This window comes from Aplidium turbinatum, chromosome 18 (genome assembly GCF_918807975.1).
Source record: "Aplidium turbinatum chromosome 18, kaAplTurb1.1, whole genome shotgun sequence".
NCBI lineage: Eukaryota > Metazoa > Chordata > Ascidiacea > Aplousobranchia > Polyclinidae > Aplidium > Aplidium turbinatum.
In genome coordinates, this window is record NC_137489.1 from 5,292,341 (window position 1) to 5,309,688 (window position 17,348).

The window sequence follows — 17,348 nt, forward strand, 5'->3', positions numbered from 1 at the left end:
GTAATCGACATATTATATGATCACATTACGCCAGTTTAAGGCTGTAGATTTTCATAATATCCTATCTGGACGCCATTTTTTCAAAATGGCGGCAGAACCACAGTTTTGGCGGGAAAATTCTGAAACTCTACCAAAATACTTTTTAACAAAAGTGGAAACCCGTAATACATAGCCGCAATAATTTCTAAAAACTTTTTGAAAAATGGTACACCCTAGTGGACATGCATCAACGCAACATGAGTAAGTCTTTTTTGTGTCATTGAGTTTTTCAACTACGTTTTCAGGCATCTTAGTGCAGAAAAAGAACGTTCCGATAATGCAGCTGAAACTGGGAGGCAAAAGCAGAGCTCCACGAATTTTCGCGTTTCTTTGAAAAGATCTAGTGTTTGAGGGTTTAGTTGTGATCATATCTCAGCGACCTTTTGAACGGAGTTTGCGATTTTTTCACTTATACAACATCGCTGCGAGCAAGGTAAGTTCCGTTTTTAGGCGATCTTTTCTGATGGCATCGGGTAAGCTGATCTCAGTATCAGATCTTTCCTCACTGTTTGCACAGCTCAGAAATGCCTTCTCTCTGTTGGCTGCTGTAAGCAGATCAGCCTGGTCGAATCTTCGATCAAGCTCAGCTTGAATAAAATCAAGGGTTTGATGTACTGTATTGCCGTTTCCACGCTCCTTCTCCCGCAGACGACAAAGCATCCGATTCCTCTGTGTTTCGAAATCTTGCTGGATTTTGCTCACACGGGATCCTTTGGCGTTTTTAGGTTATTGGCAGACGCAAAGACGGTCACTGCTTCCACAAGCTTGGAAACGGATTCATCTTTTCTGAAATTTTTGATCTGTGCGCGGAGAATGGTGATGGATTCTAAAGCTGAAGAAGCAAAGATCTTCTTGTTTTGGAGCTGTCTTGCGACGACTTCTGCAGGCTGTAAAACTTCACCGCGGCTGGTAATCGCAAAATAAAGCTGCATCGTGCATGCTTGTTTTACCAAGCTGAATATTTTTGCACGTGCGTCTCCTCTCCTTGCACTATCTTCTGTCATGTCGGTCAGACATTGCAACAGGGTAGGGTAGCATTTAACAACATGAACGAGGGCAGAAGCACGAACACATCAACGAGTAAGACACAAACTCAGCAAATTACAGACAACTTCATCGGAACTAAAAAGCGAATTACAACTGCAACACTTTAAACAACATCTGTGTTGTGTACCTGAAATTGTCAGAACTTTCTAGGGGGGCTGAAGCAATTATCGAAAATTCTAGGGGGTTTGAATTAGCTCTAGGGGCTGCAGCCCCTTGAGCACCCCTACTTCCCGCGCCCCTGAACATTGGTGTTTTGAACTGTAAGCCTATTGCTGTTTCTTTAAGATTATTTTTCTAATTTACATTTGTGTGTTTCGTAGAGCAAAAATAATACTGTATATCATAATTGACAATGTAAAGTAATCTAAAGTAATCTAATAAGTAATCTAAAACCCCTTCCCATGAAAACTTTTTGCGTACACCACTGTCGCCCCTATAGCCGCTATTCACTGCTTTATAGATAGCGAACGTTTGAATCTGCTACTTTTATTTAAAAACGGTGAATAGAGCATCTGCTGATTTTAGACTCATCTCAACATCAGACTCAAGATGGTCCATATTACAAACGAACATAAAGAGTAGAAACAAAGCAGATACTCAACTCCGAAGAGCTGAGTCGTAATGCACCAAAAACAAAGATTGATAATCACAGTCTGTTCGCATTAGTTCATAAATCCATTGATTGGAAGACAAGTTACATCGGGTTACAAAATAATAATGTGTTTGGTAAAGCTGGCATGGTTTTGTTTAGCTTGGTCGAAGTTATTACTGTAATGCAGGGCTGTAATGACCCTGAAGTTACGATAGGCTATTGATTAGACTTTTTACCATATACTGCTTTTCTTCGAATATTAACATTGAAATAATTGTTATTTTTGAGGGACAATCAAACATTGATATAGTTAAGCTACGACTCGCACTTACGCACTATCGACTTAATTCTAGCCATGAATATGCTTCAATACTGCCTGGTGGCAATAACATCCAACGATTAGTCTAGCCTACCATTCATGGGGGCAAGGGCGCCGGAAGCAGAGGGCAGGAGTGAATGCTCCCCTTGCTCTCAAATTTTCTCTGGATGGGGAGCAGGGGGGCAATGGTGCCCTTTTAAGGTCATGTAAGCTACTCTAAGTCATCTTTGCGACTATTCACAAACATGTGATGGACACCATTCACTTAGAAGCTGTTGCAAATGAGTTCATTCGAGCAACCGACGTGCGTAAAATGTACTTCGGATTGGTTTGATATTTGTCTACTGCATAATAAATACAGTATACAAATTATCCCGTGTACACATTTTATACTTTGCAGCAGATTGTGACGCTATAAACGTGAAATTTATCTTTCGTTTCTTCTTGTTCAATGTTCAAGCTATTTCAATATATTTCTTTCATTTATCTTCATCTGTCTCACATTTCGATGTATGTAGCTAATAGGAGGAAAACGATTAACGAACTGCCCAGCATTATCGCTATATCTTATCTTAAAATTTGAAAAAAATGGCCTTTCAGCAACAATAGTGCCCTTTTTTCATAATCCTGTCAAATATCGTTCCGCGCCTCTGTTCATGAGAAAAGAAAACGTTCCTCCTGATCTTGGTTTTAGTTAGAAAAAATATCTGAGTGATACAAAATTGTAGGAATGTTAAGGAATGGTATTTAATTTTTAATATTTTTTACTTTTGTGTTTTACTTTCATTTTTTTATATTGTTGCACAACTTTTGAGTTTTTTGCTTGGAAACTCCGACTCGCAAGACAACCCCAAACTATGCATCCTGTCAAAAATATTCGCATCACAATGCGCTATGTGTGACGTCATAATTTCACACTGCTACAAACTGTTTAATTTCGCTTTTTACCACTCACAAACGAAATCTACTACAGTTGCATTGTTTCAATGTCTTTCGGCGTTGAATCGTTGTAACTCGGCGGCTTTTTTCGCGGAGATAGCTTCTCTTCGCCTTTGTTTGAACCACGCGGGGCTTGATGGTTTTGCTACGCCATGCGATTTTGCTAATGGCGAGACGATGGGTGGCTTTAATTGATTGCATGGGATAGCTAAGGCAAGGGACAGCTCATGGACTTCTAAATAGTAGCATCTGGACTGGAAACTCAGTGGGCAACATGAGGCCAAACAGTTGGTACAACAGTGGGCCAACAGCCAAGTAACTAACCCTGTTGGCCAACTGTTGTACCAACTGTTTGGCCTCATGTTGCCCACTTAATTTCCAGTCCAGATACTACTATTTAGAAGTCCATGGACAGCTGTTTGCTGAGTCAAGTAAAATTCCTATTTATTTTTAAATAATATTAAGTTATTATTTGTAAAATTCCATTTTTTGTTTACTGTTATTTCTTAGGCTACACATCGCAGTTGGTAGGCCTTCCTTTAGTATCGATCAAGATGTCTCTCTATTTTCAGTTCTTGTAAAAGTTAATGCATTTTAGCTTCTTTTTTTCTGAGTTGAATGTAGGCCTAGCTTTGATCTTAACGCTTTTGACCTTTTAAATCTAACCTTTTATCGTCTGAAGTGCAAAATTTGGAGGACTTGAGTCAAGGAAGAATACTGAGAGGGCTTTTTGCGTCTTCTCTTCCAGTCAAAATTGTCTCAAAACTTCAAAAGATATCGCAAATGTTAAAGAGCATTTGCTCGCGATTTCAGATTTGTTGAAATATTTTTTTGATTTTAAATCGTGCTGAAAAGCAAAAAGTTTGTGCCTTCGGCCGAAATATGTCGCCTAAGACGCTGTACGTATAAGAAACTGAAGCTTTCAGTAATGCAAAGGGGGTCTGGGGGCGACCTCCTACTCCCAGAAACATATGTGATGAGATAATCCAATAAGCCCCCTGTTGATGTCAAAACATCATTCCCACCCCTGCCTAAGTTACCCCCCCCCACTCTCAGGAAGTATTCGGAGCCTCTGGTAACAGGTGTAAAATGATGCTCACAGCATTATCGCTACATCTTATCTTAAAAGTTTAAAAAAATTGGCCTTTCAGCAACAAAAGTGCCCTTTTTTCATAATCTTGTCCCCCAGTCAAAAATCGTTCCGGCATGGGGGTGGGTATCACGGCTAAGAAAGGCCCATGGCCACCTCAAGATACGGCCTGATTTGTCACATTTTGCAAAATTTCCAGGTTTTTTTAACTTTAAGCAAACGTTTAAATAAATTTTTCTAAAAATTACGCTTTTTACGCTTTCTTTATTCTATTCCTCAGACGACACAATAGGTTTTAACATCCTCAGATGTTGAAAAACAAAGAACATTTGATTTCGAAGATTTTAGTCAGACTGTTAATTTTTCAATAACAGTCTGATTTTGCGTTTTTCAACTTACTTTTTCTCATTTGCTACTACTTCCCCAAGGTAACAAAAAAGTTTTATGTCATTAGGAAACCGCAAAAAGTAAAAACATCTCAAAAACTGTCAGTCAAGCAGTAGCTGTAATCAAAATCTGACAAATCAGGCCTCATCTCCAGGTGGCCAAGAAAGGCCATTGGCAAAACTCAAGAATTTCAACACTTGGAATCAAATTTATTTTACTTCAGTCCAAAACCTTTCTTATGGAGTGTTTCAAATCTCTAGTGGTTCTTAAGCTGGGGGGCGTGTGAGGCTCACAAGGGGGGCGCAAGAAATTGAAAAACTCTACATGAATTATGACTAAACATGTCTTCACAACTACGCTGGACAGTCGATTGTTGAAGATGAAACTTTGTGTTACCGGAACAGTGGCACAGTGTTTGTAGAGCGTGTTGTTGTCACATCTCGCATCCTTTGTGATGTTTTAGACGTTGCTAAATGTTTGCACGACACCTTAACTCTCGTAACACAATGGCTTTCTGACATAGCAGCCTCGAGCTTTTGTTGTAATAATAATGGCAACGACTGACCTACAAGTGACAGAGGCTAGAAGTACAAAAGTATCCCCAACTCTACAATAGTAGGCTACCATGCTTAAACTATTCTTTTAATTTTAGCATTGATATAATTAGGTTGATTTTTAATTCATCAGTTCTATTGACATAAAATGAGTTGGGAAAAAGAGAAATTACGACAAGAATTATCTGAAGTTTGGCTTTTTGGATGCCATAGTAAATAACCAAGTTGTACCACAATGCGTCATATATTTTTAAAATCTGAGTAACGACGGTTTGAGACCAACTCGTTCGCAGCGTAATCTTAAAAATACCTTGACCACCAACGTAAACTTTTAGCTTTTTTTCAATGCAAGAAAGACTCTTAAAAAATGAAGATTGCAAGTAGCGAGTGCTTTCGCCAAGCGTCGTCGGCGGAAGTTGTAGAAGCGTCATTCGGAATTTGGCATCGTCGAGTTGGCCTACCTCGTGGACATTTTCGAAACCCTTAATAATTTAAATCTGCTCCTGCATGGCAAGAATACTAATCGCATCAAAGACTATGGTGCCATCCAGGCTTTCATAGCAAAACTGGAGCTGTGGCATCGTCAAGTTCAAAAGGAAACGCAGCTTCATTTTCCAACCTTGATACTGTCCTTGAGAAAAACTAAATTGAACTGAAGGGCGAGCTAAAGTTCGAAGTGGAGTGCCACCTTCAACTTTGGAAACAAGAATTTGAACGCTATTTTCCAGACTTGGGTGACACCGAACTACCAGAATGGCAGATGACAAGGCACCCCTTTCGTCTAAATGAGGAAATTCTTCCCGACAATTTACAAAAGGAATTGTTGAAGCTAAAATGAAATTCTACTGCAAGGGACAACCTTGAAGCAATGCCACTAACAGAGTTCTGGGGGAAATATGTGCACATTTACAAGAGTGTGGGTGCTGTGCCTATACGCACACTTCTTCCATTTTCATCCACTTACTTGTGCGAAAATAGTTTTTCTACTCTCGTGAACACGAAGACAAAATTTAGAAACAAACTTGAATGTGAAGCCGAGCTGAGATGTGCATTATCTGCTATAATCCCCATATTAAACATTTAGTATCCACAAAAAGTTATATTCTTCGCATTAATGCAACTTACAACGAATTGCTCTTCTGCTAAATGTTTTTTGATTTTGAAACAAGGTGGGGCGCGAATTTTGTTAGAATTGTAAAAGGGAGGCGTGTCTCAAAAAGTTTAAGAACCACTGGGCTACTCTAAGAGCTATTTCTATTGTCTTTGTTTATAAAGTCTTCGAGTTTGGCAACGTTTACGTCTTAAAGAAACCCGAGTCGCATATTGTATCTTGAAAACAAAGCCTCTTGTTTTCATACAAAAGCAAAGCACATTTACTTTTTGTGATAGTAGGTTTGTGCTACGCTTGGATAGCCAAACTGTAAGTGGTCAGTATAAGCGTGGTTAGCAGAAAAGCTTTTGGATGTATATGAGGATTTGTAGGTAGGTTTGCTAGGTTTCATTATTCAAGATGAATTTGATACAACTTGAAATCAAAGAAGTTCTAAGCTAATTAGGCTAAAAAACTAAAACCTCAATTGCTAAGGTAACAGGGATCAGTTGTCAGTAGATGTTACAGAAAATATATTTCGCACTTATTCAGTGCATCGTCAGTTCTCTGAGAACAGTTCTCAGAGAACTGACGATGCACTGAATAAGTGCGAAATATATTTTCTGTAACATCTACTGACAACTGATCCCTGTTACCTTAGCAATTGAGGTTTTAGTTTTCTAGATATGGAACAGGGATCGTTTCAGAATAAGACTAGGTCAGAAAGCGAGGCAGACTCCGACGAAGCTCAGCATCAGCCAAGAGCAGTTAGCTAATTAGGCTAATTAATATTTTTAAGCGACTTAAGTTTATATAGAAGTTATAGGCTACCTGAGTAGGAAAGATTTCCTGTAATCACTCATATCTTGTATTTTAATTGCTGCGAGGTGTTTTTAGCAGAAGTGGGGCTATACGTTTTTCAAGACTGTCCAAAATGGATCATGGCGGCTGCAGTGAGCAACTCTCACAGTTATGGCCGGTGGCATGAACAGATTAATTGAATACCCGCAGTACTTGACCAAAGTTTTGTAGGCTACCGTGATGTAAATTCAGCTGCATTTTTTTGCTTACGGTATTGACTACGTTGTGATTCAATATTTTATCCAAGGTTGGTTGCTTGGTTTCCTTAAATGTAAGCTAACTTATAGAATAGATTATAACGCTGTAGCAGTAACATTAGGCCAAGTGGTTAGCGCGTTGGGCTCGCAGTCGAGAGCCTGCATGTTCGACTCCAGCCACCCGCACTTGCTGTTGTTTCTCTGGGTAAGGCACTTTACGATAATTGCCTTTACCCAGTGATCGATTTCGAGTAACGGGTAGTACCAGATTTAAGTCATAAGTAGGGTAGACAACCGGAAACAGACATTGCCGTCGGCTGCAGCGTGGGTCAGGTGTAGGCGGCGGAAGGCGTAGGCTACACCGATGCATAGCGCTCAAGTCCGCTTTCCCGCAATGCAGGATAAAGATATGAAAAACAAACAAGCCAAGTCCAGTCAAAACCGTCTCTAGCCCAAACTTTTTATTTTAGAAAGGACGGCAACTAAATCACGACTAAAAGAATTACTGAAAAAATTCCGAGTCCTACCCACTTTGATTTCAACACTTCTTTTCTAATGGAGAAAAAAATTTCCCCGCAGCACTGGAAGGAATGGGATGCTGTATTCAATAAAGAGGTGTTATAAATGGGCACTAGTAGGCAGGACCTCCAAGAGCCCTGCCGGGCCCCGGTGCAGATGTTGCTGCCGGGCCCCCCTGCGCGACATGTCGCGTGATATTTCACAAATTACAAGCAAAATTTGCGGTGCGCGTTGATTCACAAGGCCAATGCATAGGCTACATGGTGTTCCGCACAGTGTTTTTATTTTAAAACTGTACCGGTAGTCTTAAAAAAGAGCATACCCATGAAGGGGCCCAATCAAAATACGAAACTAATTTAGGCTACACTCAGTGGCTACGCTATAGTAAAAAACAATATTTTATGCAAAATCGACCTGAGCACGCAAATTCAAACATTTTGTCAGGCGCCATGAACTCAAAAAATTGAAAATTCTATAGTTTTGAAAAAGGGTATAGGCCTACCCATGAGGGGGCCCAATCGACATACGGAACTAATATAAAAACAATATTTTATGTAAAATCGACCTGAGTACGCAAATTTAAACATTTTGTCGGGCCCCCTGAACTCAAAAATTGAAAATTTTGTAATTTTGAAAAAGGGCATACCCATGAGGGGGCCCAATCAACATACGGAACTAATATAAAAACTATATTTTATGCAAAATTGTTGAAATCAACTTTAACGCGTGAATTTAGACATTTTGTCGGTCCCCCTTGAACTCACCGGGCCCCGGTGCAATGCACAGGTTGTCCCCTCCTCTTGTGGGCCCTGCTAGTAGGCCTATAGCTCAAAAACTTTTTTCTGTCTGAACGAAAGGCTTCCACAATTAACTTTTCTTTCAGTATCATCGTTTCATGCGATGGCACCAACACACCAAAAAATTCATCCTCAGAGTCGTGATTAGTGTAGGTGTCACTCTTATCGGTTTTAACTTGGCTTGATGGTTTCCGCAATAATCGAATGATTTCTGCTTTGATCTTTTCACGCATTGCTTCCAAAAAATCTTCCAAAACGAGTCATTTTTTCACTAAATTTTAGCGTCGCTACTGCAGCCGCTACTCCAACAAAATGTAGTGGCGCTACCACTACCAAAAAAATTGCGCGCTACTTTTCACTTCTGTCCGAATGTACTCCTTGGACCCTTTGTCAACGCTTCTGCCGACAACACGCCGTATGCCGCGTGACCACCATATCGTTGACGACGACGGTGTAGCCTCCTCCGTCCATCAAACGGAAAGGAAGGTTTGCGTGTTTTCCATGACAACACTAAATACTATCTGCTTTTTGATGTAGGCTACTGTAGTGTAGTATAACTGCCTTTTTAGTGTAGTACAAGAAACATTAGTAAACTGGCGTGAGACAAGAAGTCAAACAAAATGCGTATTAATTGTAGTATTATAGTCGGCTGCGTAGCCGAGTGGTGAGAACGTCTGCGCGACGTTCGAAAGGACGTGGGTTCGACACCGCTCCAGAGCACGCGGCTGTGTCTCGGCGAAAGACACTTAAAGGCAAGCCAAAATAAGGGGAGCAGCTGACTCGAAGACTATATGTCACTTCGCTGCTTCCTGTCGTCTGTTGTATCGCATCTGTGATCGCAGTGTACTGTGTGTTATCGCAATGGGCGCAAATAAAAGCATGATTATTATTAAAAAAAAAAATTGTAGTATTATCTCTTTGAATTACCGGTAGGCGAAATAGTGCTAGCTGACCAAACATTTTGAATAAAACTGACTGTTGCTTTCAACATCTTTTAGTAGGCCCCTAACCTTTATGGAATTGCTATTTAAAAAGCAATCTATGGCCAGTTAACAATTTTGTAGGCTTTTAATTATGCAAAATAAATTTAGCAGGATATTGTTGCTCAGCAACGGAATATGACGTAAAAAAGGAACAGAAAAGATTCAAATAAACTAAGGGTTTTTTTATCAAGGTATTCGGAGATTGCAAATGAGATAGGCTACCAAATATTAACAAAAAAAGTAAACTAAACAATGATTTGCCAGTTCTAAGTAGACTGATCTATCAAATTTGGTTTAGTTAAGCCCTACCAGAGTGCAATATAGCCTACTGTAAAATATGAGCGAAAAATGTTTTTTGTATTGCAAAAATATTACTTTAATATATAAAAATTCATCTTAGGAAAAATATGACAAGGATTACAATAAAATTTGCGTGGATAGTTTTTGGTTTTAACATTCTGGCATTTCTCACTTATTGGATATTTTTTAATTCACAAACCGATTCAACTCTCTACGTCGAACCTGTTAAGTTCAAGAATTTGGAGAGTTCTGAAACACTTTTATCAGAATCAGCTTATTATGGAATGCGCCACAAAGATAAGTATGGTTTGCCGTTAAGTTGGTTTACAAACCAGTCCATTGAATCAACATATGAAGACTGGACTCAATACTTTTCTACTTTAATCAAGTCATTTAAAAAATGTGAGTCTCAAAATCCTAATAAAAACCAAGATAGATTTACAACGTCAGCCAGTGTTGTTATATCAAAGCAAGGCTACAAAGTGGGAGATACTTTCAAGGCAACACTGCAAGCAAGAGACAGTAAAGGAGAAATTAAAAAATTCGGTGGTGATTATTTCCGGGCAAGACTGATCCGTGATAAGACAAAGTTCCCGGATGGAATTTCTTGTCGTGTCATAGACAACACAGACGGAACATACACGATTGAAGCGCCTCTTCCTATGCAAGGAAGACTAATCCTGGACATCAAACTTGTTTTGTCAGTTGAAGGAGCATACGAACTCAATGCCCAACAAACTTCCCTGGGCTCATGGGGACACGTTTATGTAGGAACGTATGAATCTGGAGAGTCACTGGTTTGCAATGTGAATCTTGACACAGACAAGACGTAAGTCAATTCTGTCGGCTTCAAGTAGGTTAATGTATTTTCTGAGGTAACAAATTGATGATTTTGGTTGTATAGTTGCACTTTTGAAATGTATTGGTCCAATTACCTCCTTGGCATAGGAAAATGCAAAGCTTATATTCATGCACGGCCGACTCAAGAATACGGCCTGATTTGTCACATTTAGCAGGCCAATTCTAACAGGCCGACTGCATTCAAATTGCATTTTAAGTTACAATGGCCAAATGCACTGTTACACCTTAATACAAACAAAATGTAAGTTTTCATCAAATAATTTTTCTGAAACAATAAATTTAAAACTTTTAACACAGTTTCGCAGCAATTTTAAAACAATAATTATGCCTATTAGGCTACTAGTCTCTAAATACGTACTATTACAGGCTGTTTCATTCTTAGAAGAGTTTATTTAAATAGAATCTTGATTTAGATATACTCAGACTCTATTTGAATAAAAACCTTCTGAAAATCTCAAATAAGGATGAAACAACTTAGAAAGGTTTTTAGAGACTATTAAGTGCATGTGACGTAATTTGCTCCGCTTGGCTTTTTTTGCTTGGCATTAGGCATTTTTGTAGAACAGTATTAATAGTATTTATCAAGATAATGAAATACCTCCTGGCTGGTGTGCATATATTGATTTCCACAAATGATAGGGGATCTCCTGACTAAGAAGCAGCACGCCAGCGATTCTCCATCAAGTATCAATTAATCATTCTTTATTACAAAAATACAAAAAACGTCACATAAAACCGTTAAGGTCCACTTAACCTGGCGTCTTACGTCATGGAATATTGCTAAAAAATGAGCAGAGATTTCATCAGCCTTTGTAATACCTGTGAAATATTTCATCATCTTAAATCTTGAATTAAGAAATGTTGCATAAGCCAAATTTACCCCGTGACAACAATACTATCACTGTTACGTCACAGAAACAAGTTATGTGGTTTGAAATATCCCAAGTCAGTTTTGTCATTTTTGAAGTGTCACTGGAAAGGTTGATCAAATATTAAAACTGTTTTACTTGTGCTTACCAACTAGACGAAATTTCCTTCTTTTATCCCAGAAATCTGTATTGTGTTAACAAGTTTTAGTGCGTACCGTGTTGCGCTCCCTTGTCAACAGCCTGTGGCTATTCTTTGCTAAAATACAATTCGTGAAAAGACGTTTTCAGAAGAGTAGTTTTTCTGTGTCATCGCATACAGACGAAAGGATTCGGGAATTTTATGTTACAACTTTCCCACGGAGATGGGCCTATTATGGTTTTCCGCTGTGACCCATTAGTGCCTCCTGACAGGTGTCAAACCCACAAAAATAAACAGCTAAAAATCGATTTCGATCAGGTAACAGCTAGATCATCTTCAGTTAAGCTTATTCGAATAGAATAAGCTGTTAGCTGATCGAAATCAATTTTTAGCAGTATATGTTTGAACTGACTCGTGTGAAAATAAATTTGTTTGTATTACAACTTATAACAAGACATGTAGGCCTAACCGAGTCGTTCATATCAAGCATTGTTGTGGGTTTGATAGCCTACCTGTCAGAAGATATTTCAATTTCTTGACCATGAATAAGAAGTTTGAAGTTGATTGATTAATGTCTTTAATACTTCACAAAAATTTTGTGCTTGATTAGGATTTTGTCTTCCAGATTGGAGACTCTTCCAAAGTGTGACTTTACTAATCCACGCAACAAGGAACCTTGGTTTTGCCTCATGCCACCTTCAAAGCGCTGCACTCCGTTAAAAAACATTATTGCTAAAAACCCTACAAACGGACATTTGGATGTGATGAAGCTTTGTAAAATTCATGGGTGCCATGTGTCTGTCAACACTAGCCTTGAAATTATAGTTGCCAAAAGTGACAAACAACAAGACTCGAGAAATAGTATGCCAAAATGCAACCAGATGTTTTCTGAAAACTTGTCTCCGGACCAAATCACAGGATATTTCGAACACAGTACATGGAAGTCCTTTCAATGTAACAATGTAAACAGATTTCCGATTTTGGATAATAAAGTAGTATATTTTCTTGGGGACTCAACAATAAGGCAATTTTATTATTTGTTTCAAAAAAAGTTTAACCTCGAAGACTCCGGACCTGACAATTCACATGTTTGGCAACAGCCGCGAATATCAAAATCGAAAAGTCTCAATCCAAAAAACTTAACACTGTATTATCGGTCACACGGCCCACCTTTACAAAATCCTGGCCCTCCGAGTTCCCGGCCATACATCAGCGATATCATCTTTGAATTACCAGTTGGGGGAGAAGGTGTTATAGTGGTTTTCAACATCGGGGCACATCTGCAGCTATATGATCCGTCTGTTTATATTCATCGAATTAAAGGAATCAAAGATGCGATAGTGAAGCATCATCAAAAATTTCCAGGCACAAAGTTCATCGTACGAAGTCAAAATGTGGTCGAACATGCGTACGAATGGAATATATATAGATTTGAGATCATTTTGAGAATAATATTTTCAAGTATGCACAATGTGGTTTACCTGTCAGTCTGGGACATATCAGGGGTATGGGTGATGAATGATCTTCACCCCACTCCAGAAACTTTGGATCAACAAGCTATGTTGATGATCAGCTACATGATATAGACCAGAAGTAGTAGCTTAATTTGAACTCAAGAACATGATTATAAAATGAACAAAAAGTAAATTTATTTTCTCGTTTTCGAAACCCACACCTTTTTACAGCTCATGCTTCTCTTTTTTCTTTGTAAATCGGGTTTATCTTTTCAGACCCATTCTGGTTTTTTTTTGCAACTTGTGACTTTTTTTTCTCCTTGTCAATTCTATGGTCATGTTCTGAGTTTAACCCGTATGTCAATAATTTTCAATCGGTTGTTCCATGTAAGATCGTCGGGTGTTTCTCAAGAATATTGTTAGTTTGACTAGTGCTGTATGGACTATGAAATACAGGTCGAAAATCAAAATCACAGCAGCTTTGCATTTGTCTTTTTGCAATTCCTGCTCGAATACCAACTTTATGTTCATCCAAACAGGCCCATATATCGCTCTGAGAAAACCTTAAAAAAATTATGAAATTGTTGCTGTGTTGTTTATTCTATTGCATCATTATGAAATTTTGGTTCGTGTTACGCAAGAATGTTTTAATGCATAGTGTTTCGTCGCTCAAAAAAAGTTTAAAAAAATATTGCAGTAAGCATTGACGTGGCTAGAAAGGAACTTTTAGGGGGGCAAAAACCGCTGTTAAGGGGCAAACATTTTAATATTATTTACTGTCGACTGTCGACTGTCGCCTTAAGTGTGTGTGTTATTGTTTTTTGTCATATTTAGGCTTGCGACTGGTGGTTGAAAATTTAGGTTAAGCAGACTGGAAGAAAAGTTAGCCAATCTTTGTGTCCACAATGAATGTCATTTCTTGATTTGCTACTGACACAGCTGCTTGTTCTTTAGCTGTCACACTGTGTGGTAAGGTAACATATCATTTTCATACTTTGTGACGACACAGATCTATGTTGATGTTCGGCCTTTGTTGCAATGTCAAGCCATATGGACTCCTAAATTTAGTTCCGTAGGCTACTTCAGTTGTAAGATAGCTTAGCAGGTGTGGATTGTTGAAGAAAACTTGGTCAAGTGCAATGTTTAAAAAAAAATTGAGAGGCAAAATCGTCAGCAAAAAACAGAGTGTTTAGTTCAAACTAGTAGGAGAGATATTTCGTCACAGCATAGTTAATAAATTAACTATGGTCACAGCAATGGAAAACCACAGCGTCTGGGTTGCTTTACAATAATATCAGTTACGAAGGAGCGTATTTTAAAATGGTAGCCTACCAGTATTAAAGCGCCCATGCAGCACGTGCTAAAAAAAGAAAGAAAAACAAAAAACGATCAAAATCACAGAACGTTCAAGAAAATAGTTTCTGAAAATCGTTTTTACAGTCGTAAACCAGCACAAACACACCAAAAAATGCATTGATTAGAACAGAAAACTCAGTTCTTTCATTTCAATGGATTTTTTATACTTGTTCACCATCAGACATGTAGGCTACAGTAGGCTACGTAGCCTACTTATTCTAGTTTATATCTTTGAATAACTGGTCAATAGTGCTAGCTGATCAAACATTCTGAATAAACTGTTTGTTTCCTTTAACATTTCCTAGCAGGTCTCTAACCTTCGCGAAAGTGATATCTAGAGAGCAGCCTATGTCCACTGGACAATTTTGTAAGCTTTAATACATGTCCAAATAAATTAATAGGGTAACGACTAGAACATCACACAACTAAGGTGAAAGAGCCACGCAGCTTGAGCCCTGCCTTTGTCATGAGTTACCAAGGGGGGTGGGGGGACTTGTATACCTGGGACTTGTATATAAGTCCCCCACCCCACTTGGTAACTCATGACAAAAACAGGACTCAATGGACATGGCTCTTTCGCCTTAGTTGTGTGATGTTCTAGTCGTTACCATTTAATAGGGCATTGTTGCCTAGTAACGGGATATGACGTTAAAAAAGGACAGAAAAGATTCAAATAAAGTAAGGGTTTTTTATCAAGGCATTCGCATAATGCCAATGAGATACCAAAAAGTAAACTAAACTGATTCGCCAGTAGGCTACTTACCAGACAGATCTACTGTATCAAATTTGTTTAAATGAAACTCAAGCAAAGTGAACATGGAATGTGACTGAAAATGACTGAAAAAACAAACAAACACAAATCAAAGATATCATTCAAACAATAAAAAGTTTCAAGTGGAATTGGGCAGGACATATCATGCGAACAACTGACAACAGATGGACAAGAAGAGCTACTGACTGGATACCGCTTGACAATAAACGCAAAAGAGGGAAACAGAAAACAAGATGGCGAGACGAACTCTACCAATTCGACAAACACTGGACACAAACGTGCAAAGACAGACAAAATTATAAAGATATGGGGAAGGCCTTCATTCTGCAGTGGAACAACAATGGCTGACAATGATGATGACATGTACAAACTGCCGCAGAAGATGTCGCACAAGAGGAGGCCGATGATGATGGCGACGATCCTGTAGAAGTCGTTTTAACCCCAGTAGAAGCCCTGAAGTCAATCAGACAACTAGACTGATACTTCCGAAGTCACGACGATAGCGAGAAAATCCTACATTATTTAGCAAAAGCTGAACGCTATGCGGCAGAAAAATCCGTGTCAAAACCGAAACAACTGAAGATCAATGCCTTTTTTGCTAATAAACAATGAACTTCTCTACTACTGTATGTAACGAGCTGTATTGCGCAAATTTCCTGTACCTTTCGCTGTAGGTTATTTTTTTTAACAATTTCTTTGTTTACTGTATTTTCTTCGTGACTTTTGTCACTTTGGTGGTACACAGTAACAGGGCCTCCGAGAGAAGTCAGCACTGGTCGGGAAACAATACGAAAAATGGGCCCCATAATAATTTTTAGCAAATATTGCGTTGCATGTTCGTGTTAAGCTGAAATTAGCCTACTTTCCTGAGCATGAAAAGAACTTCGTTCAATGTAAAAATCATAATAATCACTGGATTACACTTGCAGCAAAAATGCCATTGAGGCTAACTATTTTGTCTCGAAAGCTTTGTAAACACACAATAGGCCTACAGGCAACGAAAATAGTTCAACCAGCAAGCATTTAATTCAGGAGTGTCCAAACTTTTTCCCACGCGAGCCAGATTTGATAATAAGTGTTCGCGGACCAACAGCCACAATAATTTTTCTGAAAACTGCAAGTTGAATTTATATGATTTTTGTGTGTCTGCAGGCCAAATATAACACATTGTACAACAACAGGCGCGTGCAATACAAAAACGTCTCGTGGGCCGGAGTTGGCCCGCGGGCCAGACTTTGGACATCCCTGATTTAATTCAACCCTTTCTGGACTTTTTGCAATGCAAAGTTACGGATCACAGCATCAAATGATAAGATTTTGCGACGTCTGAATTGATGCACAACATGTATAGTTAGGCTTTTCAATCGGTTTTAAGTCATAGGCCTACTGGAGCGCAAACAATTCTTTACAAATTTCAGTAATAGCTAAAACCACTTTCTCAAAGCGCAACCGTTGGAGGTAGCTACCGGAACACAAAAAAAATCATAACAAAACTATTTGGAAAAACAGTTCGAAAGTTGCAATTAATGATTCCTTGTGTAGAGATTATGGGGTGGTTCGTTCTGGTTTGCAGCTGAAGTTTGCTGTGTGGCTTTCTGTCAAAAGTACCAACTCATCCAAAATGTCTTGAAAAATGTCATTGTTGTAGCCTACAAATGGTTTAAATTTGTCCCAAATGCCCGCAACTGCACAACAGACATACGATGAAATTTTCATTGAACTTCAAACTCATCGACGATATGTTTGAGTTTGTTGATACATTTGTCAATTCCAACAACTATCGAATCCTTTGCAATGTACGGTAGAATACATTTCGTTCGAATGATTCAGCTAGTTAAGTGGAGTTATAAAAGCGTTCTGTCCTCAGGAAAAGAAAATCATTTTCTTTTAATTGATAATTGCCACTGCAACTTTAGCTTGCGAGTAGTAGCCTACTCTTCTCAGCTTTCTCTGACTTAGATTACATCTTCCTTTAATTTCATTAAATTCATCAGTGAATCTTGTTTAGGACCGTAATCAACTTAATGCAAAGCAGTCACAAATTTAAAACTGCTAGTTGTATGCTACTTTAGCATTGACTCAGCTTCTGATCAAACTCTTGTTGGTTCCAACTTGATGCATTTAAGAAACGTCTTTAGAGCTTCAATTGCAAAAGGGTAATGTAAAGCATTGGGTTTGACTGC

The 17,348-nt window shown here is 38.7% G+C and overlaps 1 protein-coding gene across 1 annotated transcript; it reads left to right on the forward strand.

The window, feature by feature from the left end:
• The first annotated feature begins 9,821 nt into the window (after window positions 1-9,821).
• On the forward strand, window positions 9,822-13,169 carry LOC145787919 (NXPE family member 2-like). The gene is made up of 2 exons (XM_082599756.1): window positions 9,822-10,543; window positions 12,209-13,169. The coding sequence occupies exons 1-2, from the start codon at window positions 9,822-9,824 to the stop codon at window positions 13,167-13,169; spliced, it is 1,683 nt and encodes a 560-aa protein (XP_082455882.1).
• The last annotated feature ends 4,179 nt before the right edge of the window (window positions 13,170-17,348 follow it).

Coding starts and splice junctions, on each gene's coding strand:
- LOC145787919 (XM_082599756.1), top strand. CDS start 9,822: ATGACAAGGATTACAATAAAATTTGCGTGGATAGTTTTTGGTTTTAAC. Junction 10,544..12,208: donor AATCTTGACACAGACAAGAC/GTAAGTCAATTC, acceptor TTTGTCTTCCAG/ATTGGAGACTCTTCCAAAGT.